The sequence below is a fragment of the Phocoena phocoena genome, chromosome 1 (genome assembly GCF_963924675.1).
Source record: "Phocoena phocoena chromosome 1, mPhoPho1.1, whole genome shotgun sequence".
Taxonomy (NCBI): domain Eukaryota; kingdom Metazoa; phylum Chordata; class Mammalia; order Artiodactyla; family Phocoenidae; genus Phocoena; species Phocoena phocoena.
Window position 1 is genome coordinate 107,626,033 of NC_089219.1, and position 20,113 is coordinate 107,646,145.

At 38.4% G+C, this 20,113-nt stretch overlaps 1 protein-coding gene across 2 annotated transcripts in view; it reads left to right on the forward strand.

Moving 5' to 3' along the window:
• GPR89A (G protein-coupled receptor 89A) overlaps positions 1-20,113 on the forward strand; it is a 40,366-nt gene continuing 20,253 nt past the window's right edge. Inside the window, exons 1-7 of one of the 2 annotated variants that reach the window (XM_065874333.1) lie at positions 1-197; positions 8,579-8,638; positions 10,075-10,178; positions 14,701-14,807; positions 15,965-16,066; positions 18,918-19,038; positions 19,685-19,765. In XM_065874333.1, the coding sequence (XP_065730405.1) occupies positions 156-197; positions 8,579-8,638; positions 10,075-10,178; positions 14,701-14,807; positions 15,965-16,066; positions 18,918-19,038; positions 19,685-19,765 (617 nt within the window). In that variant the 5' untranslated portion in view covers positions 1-155. The remainder of the gene's footprint in view (positions 198-8,578; positions 8,639-10,074; positions 10,179-14,700; positions 14,808-15,964; positions 16,067-18,917; positions 19,039-19,684; positions 19,766-20,113) is intronic. The other variant, XM_065874341.1, reaches the window with a different exon arrangement.

The following is a 20,113-nucleotide window of genomic DNA, read 5'->3' on the forward strand; positions in this document are numbered from 1 at the left end:
GGCTGGGGCGCAGCTTGATGGCGTCGGGCTGGCGAGCGGAGGTCCTGGCAGTGGCCCGCGGGCGACAGCTGCCAGCGTGAGGGGGCCCGTGGTCAGAGCGTGCTGTGGCCTTGGGGAGTGGGAATTGGAGACACGAGCCCTCCTTATACTTCGCCATGAGTTTCCTGATCGACTCCAGCATCATGATTACCTCCCAGGTGAGCCACCGCGTTCTGCCCCAGGACTCCTCAGCCTCCCTTTCCCGAGTCGTCTCCTCCGGGCCTCAGCGATGCGGGCTGGCCCGGGGTCTCGGTCTTCTCGCCCGCGGCCAGTGCCCGCCTCACCCGTGTCCAGAGCTCGGGGAGAGTGTGGGATTTGCTGCACCTGGTTCCCTGTCCCCTAGCTGTCAGGAGGCGTCCTGCGGCGGTCCGCGCCTCCCACCCCACCCCCAGGTTTTCCGTTCACTTTTGAGAGAGGTCAGGTGGCCTTAGCTCTCAGAGCGGATGCCATGAGAAGCGAGCTGCCCCCAAAGCGCCCCGAAGCTCTGGACTGCGCCGCTGATTCATGGATTAGGGAAGAGTGGGGTTCCGGGCGCGGAGGGAGCGACTCGCCAATCCCTGCTGGCTCCTGGGGACACGTGAAGGCTTTGCTGGTTTAGCTGTCAAATCCTGAATCCGGATGCGGAGAAATTTGCCGCCGTCACTTCAGAGATCTAATAAGTATCAGGTTTCGTTTGTACAGTAACACCTCCATCCTTCATCCTCTATTTGCTGCCCACGCTTTCGGATCTTTTCCTAACCCTTTTTCCTTCCCGATTGGCCACCTTCATTCATTCGTACAGTCAGCAAACTTTTTATCGAGCATTATATAAAGTTCTGAGGATACAAACCTAAAATAAGACAGACTTGTCCCTGCTCTGTAGAAACTTCATCTAGTGAGCCTTTTGCTTTTACCATGTCAGTTCATTGAGTTACTCTTTTATTTTCTTCACAGCATTTATCATAGCACTGATATTTATGTATTTGTTTATGAATTTATTTTTTGAGATACATTCTTCATAGCTCTATCCTCCCTCCAAGTGTGAGCACTCAATAAATACTTGTTGGCCAACTGATAAAATTTGTAGAAGCTCAGACTACCTAATTACTGATCTTCCCTCCACCCCACCCCCATTTTTCCAGTAATTTAAAGTATTCTTTCTTAATTGTTCTTTTTTAAGTGGCACATGACAGAACCGTTCCTTCTGGGAGTTTAAAGTAAACTAAATCTTAGGGGTATTTTTTTTTCTGTTTTTGTATTGCTTTATCCTAATGCTTCTGTCTTCAGAGTGGAGCATTGTCCTTGTTTCTTGAAAACCTTTTATTAAAACATTGTTTTATTAATGTTTTATTAAAATGTTTTATTAAAACATTTTAGAGAGCATGAAACAAGGAACATCCTGATACGATAAATTTTTTGTTTTTAAAATTACCATTCTTTGTAAGTTTTCATAACTATAGTTTTTGTTGGCTGCATAATTTTCAAATGCATCAATGTACAAAAATCTGGACATGTAATTCTCTTGCTTTTCTAACTTTTCCAAGGCTTCCTGTTGCCCTTTATGACAACTCAGGGTTATTTTTAGCCCTAGTACCAACTCAAGAAAAATGACAATATTTAAGTAGCGTTTTTTTCACTCAGAATAAAAATAAGAATGTCAGTGAGGAAATTGGCATTACATTATAACACTAAGATGGTTATAACCATTTTTAACAAGGATATAATTGATTGATAAGTTGAACCAAGAAAGTGGCTTTCTGATCTTGTATGCCATATAATACTTTAACTTTCACACATGCATTCACATGCAATATTAAATTTAATTCTCAAGCCTGCTCTTTACAAGTGAGGAACTAAGACCCGAAGAATCCTTTGTGTGGAATTGTTCTCTGTTCACATATTTATGTGGCTACTTCATCATCATTTAGGTATCAGTAAAAATGTCACTTCAGGGAGGCTTTACCTGATGCCCTACCCCCAGTCAAGGTAGCCTCCATTCCAGCCATCTTCTGTCTCATGTCCCAGTTTTAGTTTCTTCTTCATATCTATCACGTGTTTGTTTGTGTTCGTTAGATGTAAACTCCATGAGGTCCAGGATACTCTCTGTCTTGTTTCTGCTGTATTCCCCAGCATCTAGATCAGTTTCTGGCACATAGTAGTCCTAGTAAATATTTAATAAAAAGCACCTTTCTGGAGAGGTGTGAGTACCTTAGAAACACCTTCCCCTCATTTTTCCTGTTTTGTATGAACTGAAAGATTTATTTGAAACGAAATCTGAAATCAGAGGTCACATATTGAAGCTGGTCTGCCTCAGGCAACATCCTGGTGTAGAGATTGTCACAGGATAAAGTTCACATCCTTAATGTGGCTTATGGGGTCTCTTATGATGAGACCCAGCTCTTACCTCTTCACTTCAGCCTTGGCCCTCACCATTTCTCACTTCAACTTATAACACACTAGCCTTACTAAACTTCTTTTCGTTCCTTAACCTGGCCATGCTACCATGCCTCCAGGTTTCCACCAGTCTGTTCTCTTTCTGGACCTTTTCCCCATATCCCTCCACTTCTTTCTCCTGGCTAACTCCTATTCAGCCTTCAGATCTCAACATGGATATCCAAAAAACCTCTTCCAGACTGGACTAGATGTCCCTATACATGTTTTCCTAGTACCCTTTGCCCGCTTCACTTATAACAGCACTATCACATTGTTTCATAATTACTTGTCTATCTCCTCCGTAGATTATAAATTTCTTAAGGCAGTGTCCATGCTCTCTTGTTTGCCATTCTACCCCTAGGGCCTGGCACGTATTAGACACTAATAAATATTTGTTAAATAAATAAAAGTGTAAATAAATGATCCAAGAAAGGGATCTTTTATTGTCAGTTCTTTAATAACTGTCCTGCCAATGGCCATCTATTTTTTTCAAATCTGTAGCTAATTTTCAATGTAGGAGTTATTTTTTGTAAAAGCAACTGTTATCTAACCTCTGTTTTCAGCCTTCTCTACAGTTGTAAGACTTATCAGTTCCAAAGTACACTCTTAAGTCCCAAGGTCAAGACTGCACAATTTCAAAAATATTCTTTTTGAATAAGAGCTGTGCACTTTCTATTTTATTTGCAAAAATGTTTGAAATCGCTTTTACCTTTTGCATGCTTTTTAGATCCTCTGTAATCTTGCCAGAATTCATATTAATCTTGGACTTCTTGAATTCTCCTGGTATTTTTTTTATATTAGTTGTGTAAAACTCTTTTTAAGTGTTTCTTCAATGTGAAAGGAGCCCACAATGAAATATAAAGGTATGTATCTCTTTCTCTTTTTCTTCCGTTTCCCACCCCCTCATATAGACTTATCAATTTCACTTGTTTTCTTTTCCTTGTCTAAATCCCATTTCAGAGTGCTCTTAGTGAAATATTTTATTCTTTTTTCATCCATCTCCACCATATACACTACTCCCTAAATTTCTAACTTCTCCATCTGCAGTCATGACTTCAGAAGTCATTTAAATATGGCCTCTAAACTATAAATTTAAATGTCTCCACTGGTAATGTTTTTCTTTTTTTAAGATGTTGGGGGTAGGAGTTTATTAAATTTATTTATTTTTGCTGTGTTGGGTCTTTGTTTCTGTGCGAGGGCTTTCTCTAGTCGTGGCAAGCGGGGGCTACTCTTCATCGCGGTGCGCGGGCCTCTCACTATCGCAGCCTCCTCTTGTTGCGGAGCACAGGCTCCAGATGCGCAGGCTCAGTAGTTGTGGCTCACGGGCCTAGTTGCTCCGCGGCATGTGAGATCCTCCCAGACCAGGGCTCGAACCCGTGTCCCCTGCACTAGCAGGCAGATTCTCAACCACTGTGCCACCAGGGAAGCCCCTGGTAATGATTTATAATAGCCAAAGGATCTCCCAGGTAGTCTAGGGGTATTTTCTCCTAATCTATTCACCCTCTTTCTTTTCTACTCGGTCTGGATTCATGGATCCAAGCTGCTTTCTCATACCCTCTTGTTTCTTTACCTACGTATAAAAGTCCACGCTCGGATCACTGCTATAGTTTGTCTACTACTAACTCAGGGGCCTAAAGCCTTCTGTAGAAAATCATACAACTGTGCAGATTGCCAGTGCCATAAGTTTATGGACACCCTTAGCTCACTGAATCATTTTTTTTCTTGACTTTAATCAGCTGCTTGTTTCCTTCCCCTCATAATTTCTCTGAGTCTTTATCACTCTTTTCAAAGCTCCCTTTTCCATTTTCACCTCTCCTACTCTTAGCAGACCACCTTGCCTCCTACTTTATCAACAAAACTGAGGCCAAGAGGTATGAGCTCCTTCTATTTCCTATATCTTAATCTAAGCAGTTATTTATATCCACAACCATTCCCAATTCCTTTCCTCCCATGTGAGAAAATAAGGTGCCCCTTACTCCTGTTTAAGGCGATGTTTTCCACCTGTGCCTTTGATCATGGAGGAGCTTATTGGGAAGTGGTTAAAAGCACAAGTTTTGGAGTCGGCCACCCCAACTTCAGCTTGAATCCTAATTCTGAAACTTACTATAAATGGGTTAACTTCTGTTAAGCCTCAGCCTTCGCTGTAATGAAGACAATCAAACTGCCTTATCTGGTTTTCATGATTAATGAGATTGCAAGGCTAAGCACTTAGAGTTCCTGGAATATACCACATGGTCAGTAAAAGGTAGCTGTTGCTAATAATAATAAATGAATAACATCATCAACTCACCTCCAGTGTTCTATCAGTTCCTTCTCATATTTGTTTATCTCTTTACTGCTTTCTTCCCCTTGGCCTGTAAATGTTTCTCTTTACCCCACATGCTTCTTTAGGCTACTCTCTGTTTTCTCTCTGTCTCATTCTTGGCTGTCCCTTGGGTGATTTGTGTTTATTGTCTCTACTGCCTTACCCGCCCCCGCCCCACCTCCCCGCCGCGGGCATCCCCAGCCCACTAGAGTCTGGTTGCTGCCTCCACCTCACTACTCAAACTGTTTTCCAAAGGTCAGCATTGACCTACAAGTTACCAAGTCCTTTGAGCATTTTCAGTGCTGGTTCTATTGCCCGTCTCTGCTTCATTTAACACTCCTTTAAACTCTATTTCCTTTGCTTCAGGATACCACGGTGTCCTGGTGCCTATTATTTCTCTGACCATTCCTCCTCTGTCTCCTTCCTGGTCTCTTCTTCCCATTCCTTCCCTCTACTGTTTTCTTCCTGGCATATTGCCTTCTTCACTCTACATAATATTCCTGGGTGATCTCATATTCTTTGGTGGTTTCAGCTCTTAGGTGCATCTCAGCCCTACCTTCCTAATCTGTCTTTTTTGTCAATTTGGATTGCCCTCAAGCACTTAGCACATCTAAAAGTGAATCCATCATAGTCCTATCTCCCACCCTCATTCCCAAACCTTTGTTTTCTTGCAGTAGTCTTTGTGTAAAGTGGGTGGCCTCACTCTTCATCCTGTATCCCAAACTAGTCACTTTTGATTCCTCCCTGCTGATTTTACCTTCTAAGTACTCAGATCTGTTGCCTCCTCTCTAACCACAGATGTCTTAATTCAGGCCTATATCATCTTTCATCAGGACTGCTGCAACAACCTCCTATCATGTTTCTTTTTCTACAGTGTTGTTTCCCTCAAATAGCTACCATAATGCTCTATACAAAATAAACCCAGCCATGTCTTTTCTGTATTTAAATAACTCCTCATCACCTACAGACTATGATCCAAGCTCTTTACAGTGGCCTCCAGGGCTTTCAGTCATTAGTTCTCTGTTCCTCCTCTCTTAGCCTTATTTTTAACCACTTCTTTCTTTGAATTTTATCTTCCAGCAGCACCAAACCGTGTGTAGTTACCAGTATATACCATACTATCGGGTTGGCCCAAAAGTTCGTTCAGGTCTTTCCGTAACATAACATCTTATGGAAAAACCCAAACGAACTTCTGGGCCAACCCAATATTTCTTACCTTTGTGCCTTTACTCATGCTCTTTGCTGTCTGAAAAGAAAGCCCTGTCCTTCTACCCCCACTACCTGTCTTTTACCTGCCTAAGTCTTTTTCATCTTTTAAGAGTGTTTGTTTGTTTAATATTTTAGGGATGGTGGAAACCTTTGAGTGTGTGGTGAATACCTTGGAACCTCTCTCTAGAGAAATGCATATAACCCCCAAATTTGCACATGATATCAGGTTTTAACCCTAAATTAAATCCTCCTTCATTCTAAGGTATTATCATCCCCAGAAAAATGTGTCCTAACCCCCTGCCAGACTGGTTTAGTTTTGCTCTTTCATATTCTTTTACAATATCATGTGTATGTCTCACATTATGATTATTTAGTGTCTTTGCCACTATACTATACCTCCTTGAGGGTAGTAACTATCTTACTCATCTTTTTGTCCCCAGCACCTAGCACAGCACATAGAAGTTATTACCAAAAAATTGAGATTGAATGTTCCTGAAGAACAAAACATCTTTCACTGTGGACCATTTATCCATTCAGCAAACATTTATGGAGAGAGCCTGCTATGTGCCAGGCATTGTGCTGTGTGCTGAAGATACAAAGATTAACAAGACAAACATGATCCTTATCCTCACAGAACTTACAGTCTAATGCCTTTTTAAAAAGCATGTATTTGGGCTTCCCTGGTGGTGCAGTGGTTGAGAGTCCACCTGCCGATGCAGGGGACACGGGTTCGTGCCCCCGGTCCAGGAGGATCCCACATGTCGCGGAGTGGCTGGGCCCATGAGCCATGACCGCTGAGCCTGCGCGTCCGGAGCCTGTGCTCCACAGCGGGAGAGGCTGCAGCAGTGAGAGGCCCGCGTACCGCAAAAAAAAAAAAAAAAGCATGTATTTAAATTAGACATTAAAAAACTGTGTGGTGAGCGCTTTTGTAAGGGAAATACAGGGTAGAATAGGATTATATAAAAAGAGCAAGTTACCTGTATTTGGGAGACCAGAGAAGGCCTTCAAGAGGTAGTAATAATTAAGTTGCGATCTGTAGGATAAGTAGGGAGGGGACTGGAGAGAAGTTCCCATCAGAGGATAACATCTGCCAAGGTCTTGGTATGAAAGAATGTTGTATCTAAAGAAGCAAAAGCAGTTCCATGTGGCTGAAAATATGAATTTGGTGGGTAGGAGGGACACAACAAGAGGAGGAGGAGTCTGCTAAACCATGCTCAAAAGTTCACACTTGCTCCTAAAGTCAGTGGGAAGGCATAAAAGATTTTTTTTTCTGAAATAATGCCATTTGCAGCAAAGTGGATGGGCCTAGAGATTATCATACTAAGTGAAGTAAGTCAGAAAGAGAAAGACAAATACCATATGATATCACTTATATGTGGAATCTAAAATATGATGCAAATGAACTTTTTTATGAAACAGAAACAGACTCACAGACATAGAAAACAAACTTATGGTTACCAAAGGGGAAAAGGGATGGGGGAGGGATAAATTAGGAGTTTGGGATTAACAGATACAAACTACTATATATATAAAATAAACAACAAGGTCCTAATGGATAGCACAAGGAACCATATTCAATATTCTGTAATAAGCCATAATGGAAAAGAATATGGAAAAGAATATGTATATATATGTGTAACTGAACCATTTTGCTGTACACCAAAAACTAACACACCATTGTAAAGCAACTATAATTAAAAAAAATGTTATTCTTCAATAAAGTTCCTAGCCAATATAAGAAGAAAAGAGGAGTTGTGTCAGAGTGTGTGTATGTAGAGAAAGTTCTATTTACCAGTGGAAAACAAATGAGCTTTAGAAAGCTGAACAGAGCTGTCATGTGGCTACTGTCTCTGATGCCAGCTTGAACCAAAACCGACAACGTGAGATCCTGCGATCTTTTGGCTTTATACTGAGATGGAAACCACTTTAGTGGATTAGGCAAGATGGTGGAGAATCAGAGAAAGGTCCAAAACATATAGAAAATATCACTCTGTCTACTACTTTCCTTTTTTTTTTTTTGCGGTACGTGGGCCTCTCACTGTTGTTTGCGGAGCACAGGCTCCGGACACGCAGGCTCAGCGGCCATGGCTCACGGGCCTAGCCGCTCCGTGGCATGTGGGATCTTCCCGGACTGGGGCACAAACCCGCGTCCCCTGCATCGGAAGGTGAACTCTCAACCACTGTGCCACCAGGGAAGCCCCACTACTTTCCTTTTTTAAAAAAAATCTTAAAAATAACTTCTTTTCCTTGAAGTTGTTTTGTTTTTCTAAATACTTGTAAGCAAGAATCATCTGTAAGAAGCAAGTTTCAGCGACTCCTTTTTTATTTGCTAATTTCTCTGGCTCATAAAATGATTATCATAAGATTACAGGAAAAATATATACTTTAATTTTTTGTCTAACTTAAACAAGGATAATTTCAAAAATTGAAGAGCCTTTCAACATCTAGTCCCAGTGTTGAGGACTTTAATAAGTAGATCTTATATGGGTGGATGTCGTCTTTAATCTCTGAAATAAGCTATTTAGTTAGGCGACCTTTTATCGTAAAATAGTCTGTAGAAGACATTTATCAAAAGATTATTTATATTGACCTTCTATCTTCTTTCTCCCCCAGATATTTTTCTTTGGATTTGGGTGGCTTTTTTTCATGCGACAACTGTTTAAGGACTACGAGGTGAGAAGAGATCATTTTGATTATGCTAATATTATATGAATTTAGATTGTTTTAAATGAGACAAGAAAAATACCTCCATTAAAGAAAAATCACGTTCGAGAAAGACAAATATCATGTGATATCACTTATATGTGAAATCTAAAGAAAATGATACAAGTGAACTTATTTACAAAACAGAAGTAGACTCACAGACGTAGAAAACAAACTCACGGTTACCAAAGGGGAAAGTGGGGGGTTGGGGGGGGTAAACTGGGAGTTTGGTTTTAACAGATATACACACTACTATATATAAAGTAGATAAACAACAAGGACCTACTGTAGAGCACAGGGAACTGTAGTCAGTATCTTGTAATAACCTATAATGGAAAAGAATCTGAAAATGTATATATATATATATATATATATATATATATATATATATATATATATCTGAATCAGCTGTACACATGAAACATCGTAAATCAGCTATACTTCAATTAAAAACAAAATGAGTTATGCTTGAACTTCCATGACCTATGATGGTCAAGAAAAAAAAAGAAGAATCACGTTTACTCCCAAGATGGGAAGTTTTTGCCACTATATAATTCTTAAATTGGAGAATATAATCAAGCTTAGTTGATTTTTTTTTTTTAAGGCAAGTTGTGTATAGCCCAGGAGCCAGGATCAAGAAATATCATGCCTTAGTCATATCAGTATATATACCAATAGCAGATAGTTATTCTTTGGGAGAGAATTTAACTTATAATGTCTCATAAATGTGCTCATTCATTTGGTATCTGGCCTTCAGTGTTAATTACCAATCGTACATCCTAAGTTAATACCAAATTCTAAGGTTGGTTCGATTCGTATCTTAAGCCTTGAATTCAGAAAGACAACAGCCTACACTGGACATTTCCTAATTAATCTTTCTCATTTAGTAATAAGCTCAATGGTTATGGACTATCTGGGGTCATTTCTAGTATGTTCTCCATTAAACTTCCCCAGGGAGTTTGAGTTATTGTCTGAAATAGCCCAGAATTCCAGAGATTCTGTTCTGCTCAATACTTTAAGGCCTCCTAGGGAAGGTTCTAATACTGGTCCAAGGTCTGCAGAATGTTGAAGTAACCCTTTTAGCACTAACCTGTATATATAAATCTGTAATTTTTTTTGTCAGTGTGCATCAGGAATTCTAAATGCTGCTTCTGACCCTGTCACTTCATCTTCTTGTGCTTTAAATTTTTCATCCACAGGAGGAGGATGATAATAGTGACCCATGAATTAGAAGTACTACCTACTTTCATCTATTTCTTTAGCCCCAGACTAGTTACTGTCATGGCCCTGTTTCTAACAACTTGAGAATTTCCTTAATATAAGTTTTCTGACTTGTAACCAGAAGGTTATCAACTCAATATTTCACATAAGGAAGTGACTTTTAGTCTCTATTTGACTTTTAACAGGTGCGTCAGTATGTGGTACAGGTGATCTTCTCTGTGACTTTTGCATTTTCTTGCACCATGTTTGAGCTCATCATCTTTGAAATCTTAGGAGTATTGAATAGCAGGTGAGTAAGAGTACTAATTAGCTATCCTCTTAAAGAGACCTATGTTACTTTCTTTATGGTGCAAGATATACTGGGATCCCATATCTGAAAAAATGTGTCTGATATGGGGTTAATATCCAAAGCATATAAAGGACTGATATAACTCAATAGCAAGAAAACCAAATAATCCAATTTAAAAATGGACAAAGGACCTGAATAGACATTTTTCCAAAGAAGGTTTACAGGCCAACAGGTACATGAGAAAATGCTCAACATTACCAGTCATTAGGGAGATGCAAATTAAAACCACAATGAAAACAGTAAAACCACACCTCAGATCCGTTAGAGTGGCTACATCAAAAAGACAAAAGAGGGCTTCCCTGGTGGTACAGTGGTTAAGAATCCGCCTGCCAATGCAGGGGACACGGGTTTGAGCCCTGGTCTAGGAAGATCCCACATGCCATGGAGCAACTAAGCCAGTGTGCCACAACTACTGAGCCTGCGCTCTAGAGCCTGTGAGCCACAACTACTGAGCCTGCACGCCACAACTACTGAAGCCTGTGTGCCTAGAGCCCATGCTCCGCAACAAGAGAAGCCACTGCAATGAGAAGTCCACGCACTGCAATGAAGAGTAGTCCCCTCTCACCACAACTAGAGAAAGCCCACACGCAGCAGCAAAGACCCAACACAGCCAAAATTAATAAATAAATAAATTTTTCAAAAAATTTAAAAAGACAAAAGATAACAAATAGTGGTGTGGATGTGGAGAAAAGGGAACCCTTGTGCACTGCTGATGGGATTGTAAATTGATATAGCCACCATGGAAAACAGTGTGGAGGCTCCTCAAAAAACTGAAAATAGAACTACCATATGATCCAGCAATTCCACTTCTGGAAATATATCCAAAGGAAATTAAAACACTGACTCAAAAGAATATCTGCACCCCATGTTCATAACAACATTATTTACAATAGCCAAGATATGGAAAAAACCTAAGTGTCCATCAAAGGATGAATGGATAAAGTGTGGAATGTATATACAATGGAATATTATTCAATCATAAAAAATGAAAAAATCCTACCATTTGTGATAACACGGATGGACCTTGAAGGCATTATGCTAAGTGAAATAAGTCAGACAGAGAAAGACAAATACTGTATGATTTCACTTACATGTGGAACCTAAAAACAAAAATAAGAACACTAAACTCATAGAAAAAGAGATCAGATTGGTAGTTGCGAGAGGCGGGGTGTTTGAGTAGGGGGAATTGGAGGAAGGTGGTCAAAAGGTACAAATTTCCAGTTATAAGGTAAATAAGTTCTAGAACACTGCTGTGTGATATATAGGAAATTTAAGAGAGTAAATCCTAAGAGTTCTCAACACAAGGAGATTTTTTTTTTTGTATCTATACGAGAGAATGATGTTAACTAAACCTTTTGTAATAATTTTGCAGCATGTGTAAGTCAAACCATCATTCTGGACACCTTAAGCTTATACAGTGGTCTATGTTAGTTATTTCTCAATAAAACTAGAAAATAAAATTTATTATCACAATCTGGAAGTTTTACTGATATCTAAGCAGAGGTCAGCAACCTTTCCTGTAAAGAGCCAGATAGTAAATATTTTAGGCTTTGTGGGCCACACCGTTTCTATTGCAACTACTCAGCCCTGCTGTTGTAGAGCCAAAGCAGCCATAGGCAATATGTAGTCAAATGGGTGTGACTGTGTTCCAGTAAAACTTCATTTATAAAAACAGGTGCCTGGCTGGCCATAAGTAGTGATCTAAGTAGTGTAGAAAGGACTATGACTCAAATAGTCTAAAACCAAAATTATTGTTTTTGGTAGCTGATGTCCCGCAACTTTTGACTCATTTATAATTAACAATCCCATATAGTAAGACACCTCACTCAGTTACTTGGATTTATATTCCTCAAATAGCTTATCTTAAAGAGTATGGAAGTAGCATTGCTAAAATCTCGTTCTTCTTTAGGTGCTTTTTTGGGGGATTGGGTAGGCTGAGACATGTCTTCAGTTATACCTATCTTTTCATACTAACATTTGGTCCTACTATGTAACAGAATTATGGACTGTGATCATATATTATTACCTGTGCAATGACTATTCAGAATACTTTTCAAAGGAAAATCTTGGACCTGACCAAGAGTGTTCTTTTGGCTCCTCTCTAAACAGAAGTGGTATAGCCTCCTATTCAAATATGTAATCTTGTTGGTATCCTTAATTTTCTCAAGAGAATGTCATTTTACCCTCAGCTCAAATGACAGTTAAAATATATGGTTTGCTTTTAATTGGCAATATGGATTACACGTGTCATTTCAAACCCACTGCCTCCCAATATCTTTCAGAAACTTAGCTGAAATACTAAGTATGATTGCCTGGAGGATGTGCATATTGTTTGTTTCTCCATATGCTCAAAAGTGGGTAATCCAGATGAGCAAAAGCTGTCAGGTTATCTAAACCAAATGGTATTGGCTCTCTGTAGGGTAGCCTTTACTGAATAGCTCTTTATTTTATGATTCCTGCCATCTACACTAAGGAGTAAGCAGAAGAAATAGCCCTCTGAAACTCATCAGTGTTTCTCTTGAAAGGATGTTGTGAAGAACATTGTTAATTGCCCTCATATTTTCTTCTTTATGAAATCTTTGGAGAAATTTCAATATGATCATGGTAATAATTCAGTAATAATAAATCAGTAGTAATTATGCTTACTTTATGTAATTTGTTTTTCCTTACATGCACTATGATTTATCTAACTGATCAATTTTTCTATTTTACATTGACTATTAGAAAACGTAAAGCTAAATTTATGACCCACCTGTAGCAAGTTTCTAGAACTTTATGGTGAGCATTTTCATAATAACCATCAGGCCTGCCCTGATATTCTACCTATATTTTGCCACTGTTTTTCCTTCCTTTCTTATTTCCTTATAGTTTATTTCATCATCCTGTATTTTATATGTACTCATAAACCACTTAACCACTTAACCTTTTTTGAAACAAGGCCTAGTTTTAAGTAAGTTTAAAATCAATAAACTTGACACCATCGAGAAAGTGAACAGATATCCCACAAATTGGAGAAAATTTTTGTAAATCATGAATCTGCTATGGGACTTCAATCTAGAATATATAAAGAACTCTTATAACTCAATAATAAAAAGACAGATATCACAATTAAAAAATGGACAAAGGATCTGAATAGGCATTTCTCCAAATAAGATATGCAAATGGACAATAAGCACATGAAAAGATGCTCAACGTCTTTAGCCATCAGGGAAATGCAAATCAAAACCACAATGTAACACCACTTGACACCCACTAGGATGGCTATAACCAAAAAGACAATAACAAGTGTTGACAAGGCTGTGGAGAAATTGGAACCCTCATTTGCTATGGGTAAGAGGTAAATGATACAGCCACTTTGCAAAATAATGGCAGTCTTCAAAAAATTAAATATAGAGTTAGTATATGACCCAGCAATTCCACTCCCTGGTAGATACCTAAAGAGAAATTAAAACATGTCTACACAAAAAACTCCTATATGAATATTTATAGCATTGCTATTTATAATAGCATTACTATTTATAATAGCTAAAAAGTAGAACAACCCAAATGTTCACCAACTAATGACTGGATAAACAAGATGTGGTATATTCATACAATGGTATGAATATTATTCAGCCATAAAAAGGAATGAAGTATCGATAGATGCTACACATTGTTGAACCTTGAAAACATTATGCTAAGTTAAAGAAGTCAGTCACAAAAGATCACATATTACATGATTCCACATACATGAGATGTCCAGAATATGTAAGTCCATAGAGACAGAGAGTATATTGGTGGTTTCCTAGGGCTGGGGAGGTTGAAAGGAAAGGGGAGTGATTGCTAATGGGTACTGGGTTTCATCATGGAGTGAGAAAAATGTTCTGAAATTGATTGTAGTGATGGTTGCACAATGATGTGACTACACTAAAAACCATTATATTGTACACTTTAAACATGTGAATTATGTCTCAATAAATTGTTATAAAAAGAAGCCCTAAAAATATTTTAATCAATAAGTAAAATATATTTTATAAGCAGTAGTAAAAGTGGTCATGCAAATCAGATGTTTATACTGAGAGTACAGAAGAAGTATTTATGTGTCTTTATAACACATATTAACATTTATTTTCTTTTAACTCATATTGAAATAGGACTCCCAGTGGTAAGTGAAACAAGTCATTCTACCAATAATATATATTGATAAATGTTATTATATATTGTCTATGAATATGACTAGAGCATTAACATTCTCAATTTAATAAGTAAAATTCTTAGGAGGTTAAGATGGCCATATATACCTTTCAGAACTTTGTATTTTTTAATCTCTATAAATGAGCAGATAGTAACAACCTAGTTGACTAATTAGATGGAATATATTCAGTATTGAGTTCAAAGAGCAAGAGATCCTTTGAAAGACTAAAGAGAGTGAAAGTAGCTGCCCTCTTCCCCTCCTAGTGATATTCTTTGACATTTGTTTCAGCTCCCGTTATTTTCACTGGAAAATGAACCTGTGTGTAATTCTGTTGATCCTGGTTTTCATGGTGCCTTTTTACATTGGCTATTTTATTGTGAGCAACATCCGACTATGTGAGTATTTTACCCTCAGGTCAGCACATAAGATGAGTATTCTTAGGGATTGAGGGTGTAGAGAGTTTCATTTCTATATTACTTTCAGTAGCTACTATTGTTTGAGGGCACCTCATACACAGCATCTTTAAAAGATTGGTACAAGGGGCTTCCCTCGTGGCACAGTGGTTGAGAGTCCGCCTGCCGATGCAGGGGACACGGGTTCGTGCCCTGGTCTGGGAAGATCCCACATGCCGCGGAGCGGCTAGGCCCGTGAGCCATGGCCGCTGAGGCTGTGCGTCTGGAGCCTGTGCTCCACAGTGGGAGAGGCCGCAACAGTGAGTAGGCCCACGTACCGCAAAAAAAAAAAAAAAAAAAAGATTGGTACAAAATAAATACTGAATGAATGATTAGGTTATTTGTCCTGCCACAGCTTTATTTGTTTCTACTATAATATCTTTCCTTTCATTTTTCCAATGCAGGGTACTATTTGTACTTTCTGATTTGTACTGGGAATTGTTATTAGTACTTTATCAGAAAATGACCTTCCCCCCCTTTAACTGTCATTTTAAAAGACTTCTTGCATTCTTAATTTATTTATTTATTTATTTTTGGCTGCATTGGGTCTTCGTTGCTGCACGCAGGCTTTCTCTAGTTGCGGGGAGAGAGGGCTACTCTTTGTTGTGGTGCAGGGGCTTCTCATTGCAGTGGCTTCCCTTGTTGCGGAGCACAGACGCTAGGATGCGCGGGCTTCAGTAGCTACAGCACAAGGGCTCAGTAGTTGTGGCTCACGGGCTCTAGAGCACAGGCTCAGTAGTTGTGGCGCACAGACTTAGTTGCTTCACAGCATGTGGGATCTTCCTGGACCAGGGCTCAAGCCCGTGTCTCCTGCATTGGCAGGCAGATTCTTAACCACTGCACCACCAGGGAAACCCAAGAATTCTTGCATTCTTAAAAAAAAAGAAATGTCTCCCCTAACTCAACCCACATCTTAATTTCAGCCAAATTTCTCTTATGATGGTAAGAGGTTTAGAAAACAATTTCTAAAACTTATATTGTTCCATCATTCATTTGCCAAGTGAGCAAGCCAACCAAATATTAATTAGAATGATCCCATAAACTTATGTAGAGAAAGCTCTTTATCATATATCTATTTCACCTTGTCTCCTCTTTCTTAGTGCATAAACAGCGACTGCTTTTTTCCTGTCTCTTATGGTTGACCTTTATGTATTTCTTCTGGAAACTAGGAGATCCATTTCCCATTCTCAGCCCAAAACATGGTGAGTGTATATGTGGTGGGGAGAGGGAAAGTGTTGTTTATAATTTTCTAATTTGAAAAAAATCAATTTTGAGTTATAAATATCAAATATATATACACATAGTAAATATATAGTAAATATATAAACACATAGTTGCCAATTGTGATTATTATCATCACGGAGCAAACAGGTTGCTATGATAGAGAATAATGCAGATAAGGATATCAAATTTAATGCAAGGCCTTAGCGGCAACCTTTCTGAGGAGGTGGTATTCAAGCTGAGATTTAAAGGACAAGGTCAAAGGTAGACCCAGCAGGAAGGCACAGGAAACATCATGTAAAGCCCTGAGGTAAAAAAAGACTGGTGTATTCAAGAGTGAGTAAGAGACAGAATGGAGACTAGCGGTATAGATTTTTTATTTGGGTGACTAGATAGCTGGTGGTGTCATTTGCTGAGATAAGTAATACAGAAGAAGGAAGATAATTTTAGTTTGGGATATGTTGAATTTGAGTTGCCTGTGTGCATCTAAGTGATATTCAGTAGGTAATTGGATACACAAGTCAGGAACTTAGGAAAAAGGTATGGATTTATCTGTCCTCTTGGAGATAATTTCCGGAATCTGAAAAGTTAGACATCAGCTAAATGCCATTAGGTGAGACTGGGGAAACAGGCAAGATCATCCAAGGAAAATGTATAGACAGAAATGAAAGAAGGAATTCTGGCCCATGCAGAGCAAAAAAAAAAGACCAAGAAAAATCAAGTAGAGAAGGAAATGGGAAAACCAAGGGAAATTGTGGTATGAAAGCCAAAAAAGGAAAATAATTTTAAATAGGAATGATTCAATGTCGTAAGTGATTGAATAAAACAAGGATTGGAAAATGTTGTTGAATTTTGCAACCAGAAGAAAATTTGTGACCATATTATAATAATGGCTAAGAGTCCAAGCTCTAGAGCTAGACTGTTTGGGTTTTAATCCTGACTCTGCCCCTTGTTAGCTGTGTGGCCTTGACTAAGTTACTTGACCTCTCTGTGCCTCAATTTCCTCATCTGTAAAATGTGATATTCAATAATATCCACCTCATAGGGTTGTTATGAGGATTAAATTAATTGTAAGTAGAATACTTAAAACAGTACCTGTTATATAACAGGTGCTTGGTGAGTGTTACCTATTCTATTGTCATTACAATTATTAATGAAAGTACTTTTCATTGGGTGAAGAAGAATGGGTTAAAGGCTGAATTGCAGCCAACTGAAGAATAAATGGAGGTGAAAGAAGCTTGGCTATTAAGGGGTAGATAGAGAGGATTGGTAACTAGATGTAAACTCAAGGCCAAGGACAGACTTTTTCTTAGGAAAGAGGCTTGAAACTGAAAGGAAAGAACCAGCAAAGGAGGAAAGATTGAAGATATGAGAGATAAGAGGACAGGAAATGGAACAAGATTTTGGAGGAGGTGGAAGGGAAATTAGATCAAAAGCGCAGGTAGAGAAGTCTTAGCTTTGGACACCATCTTGTTCTGAGGGGGGCAAGTTGGAAGGATGATTACAGATGCAAATATTTATAGTAGAATGAAGGTAGTTTATGTCTAATAACTTCTTTCTTATATAATAAGCACATTAGCTAAAAAGAACAGATTGGAAAAATGAGTTAAAGAGTATCTGCTGAGGGGTAGGGGGAGAAATGGCTGACCAAGGGCAAGAAAAGGATTCCTTAGTAGTGTGTGATTTCTGTTAAGACTGGAGACCATACACTTGTAATGGCATCAGTGTCAGTATGCATTCTAGCAGTTTGGGGCAGCTCAGTCATGGGCACAGGGAAGGCAGAGTGTTAGACTGATCCAGAGTTGGGAGTTTGCAGGATCAGTGCTTCAGGAGAAGAGTAGAGGACTGAAAGTCCTGGAGAAAGAAGTTAAAGCAAACAAGCTTGGAGTCCAAGCTCAGCAAAGAAGGAAATGGAAGGTTGGAGGAGGCAAAAGATTAGAGACCAGCAGTCATAATGACCTCTAAAATGGTGTAGTGGAAATACAGGCACAAGAGGACTCAAATATTGGAAGTTCAGCTTCAAAGCTAGTAGAATTCCTGAATGGCAGCTCTGGCATTAGGCCTTAGGAGTGGTTGGCTGAAGTGATTCTATCCTAGAAATAGGAAGTGAAAACAAACTTAAACTAGTTTTTTCCTGTGACACTAAACTTCCTGAGTTATTCTTAGCATTGCTTTCTCTCATGTATCCCCAGTACATCAACAATAGCATTTATTTTAACTACCAAGTTGATTTTCAGCCTTCTCAAATAATAGGAAACAATTGATAATTAGAATACAACTGAGTATCAAAAACTCACGTACTTACATTTGAATTACTCATTCTATAAATTAGGCCCATTTATTAGATGCATTATGTGTGTATTGATGGCAAAAATGAATAAGACAAAGGTAGGTAAAGAGCTTATGACATTAGGGGAAAATGTATAGATTGAAGTTAACTATAGTAAGAAGTAGTATCTGCTATTTATACTTTTCCAGCAGATTTGCTTTCCTAATTTTTTTGCCAAACCTTTTACTAAAAGTACTACCTTTGTTAGAGTTCACACTACCTTGAATAAATAGACAATAAGTGTTACTTATAAGTGTTGTTATTATTATTATTTTACTATTACCATTACCCAAGAATAGAATGATTCTGGAAGCATTTGAGATAAGAAGAAAATCAATAGACATATTTATTAGAGAAAAATCTACATATTAATAATGAAAATTTAGCTTATGTAAGTTAGCTAAAAGTAATGGTTGCTGTTTTCAGTGATGTTTCCTTTTGCTGTGCAGGTGAAAGCCGTTTTACCTGTATCACCTGACATTAATGTGCTTTGATATTTTTAGGGATCTTGTCCATAGAACAACTCATCAGCCGGGTAGGTGTGATTGGAGTGACTCTCATGGCTCTTCTTTCTGGATTTGGTGCTGTCAACTGCCCATACACTTACCTGTCCTACTTCCTCAGGTAACAAGAGTTTTGTCTCTTTTCTTTTTTCCCATTACTTATTAATACATATGTCACATCGTGCCACCATCATTAATACTTAAATGTTAGATCTATGACACTGCCTTTTTACTCTTCTCTGTCCTTATGGGCATTGACCTAGGAATCTTTCAAATAAGTCTTATCACTTACATTGCTTGCCCTTGTTATTTGTCCTACATTTATTTATTTTTAAAATGGCAATTTCAGTCTGATCTTCTCCACCCCCTTTTCACCCCCACTTTTTAAAGACACATTTTTAGTGGACAGCAATGTGAGCTAGTCTCAACCTCAGCAAATCAGTTCCTCCCAAAAGTAGAACAGTAGTTGACAATGCCAAGTTAAAACTGTGCATACACGTATATCCTAAATGTCACTGGATCAAAGTTAAGCAAGTCTATAAGAGAGCTAGTTACCTTCTACTCCCCTGAGGCCCCAGAAGAATTAGCTATTAAAAAATGACAACAAAAACATTTTTGCTTATTATAGTTATTTTAATATTCCTCAGAAAAAATACAGTTCCTTGAATTATAGGGTAACAATTGAGGTTTATGTGTTTCTCCAGCTGCCTTGTATTATGCCCAGGGATGGAACCCAAAACTTTGCTAACAGCTTGTGCTTATTATAGGAATGTGACTGACACAGATATTGTAGCCCTGGAACGGCGACTACTCCAAACCATGGATATGATCATAAGCAAAAAGAAAAGGTAAGATATCAGCACATTAATGCTGTTAGAATTTTTCAACAAGGAAATTTGACATGAATTGGTGCTAACAGGGAATTTCATCTCATTTCATTTTTAAGTTAGGGAACCATCAAAGACTTAGTGTCTAATCTTATGTGAAAGAAAATTTTCAAATTCAACCTTAGTTCCTAACTTTAGATAAATTCTCTTGAGATAAATTTTAGAATAACTTTTATATTTGAAGGTATTCTACACTGGATGTTTTAAAAGTCTATTGTGCTACATTTTTACAAACTTTTTCATGCCTTATTTCAACTTCCCTTTCTCCAACTACTTTAAAAAATCCTTCAAGTCTTCCAGCTATTGTTG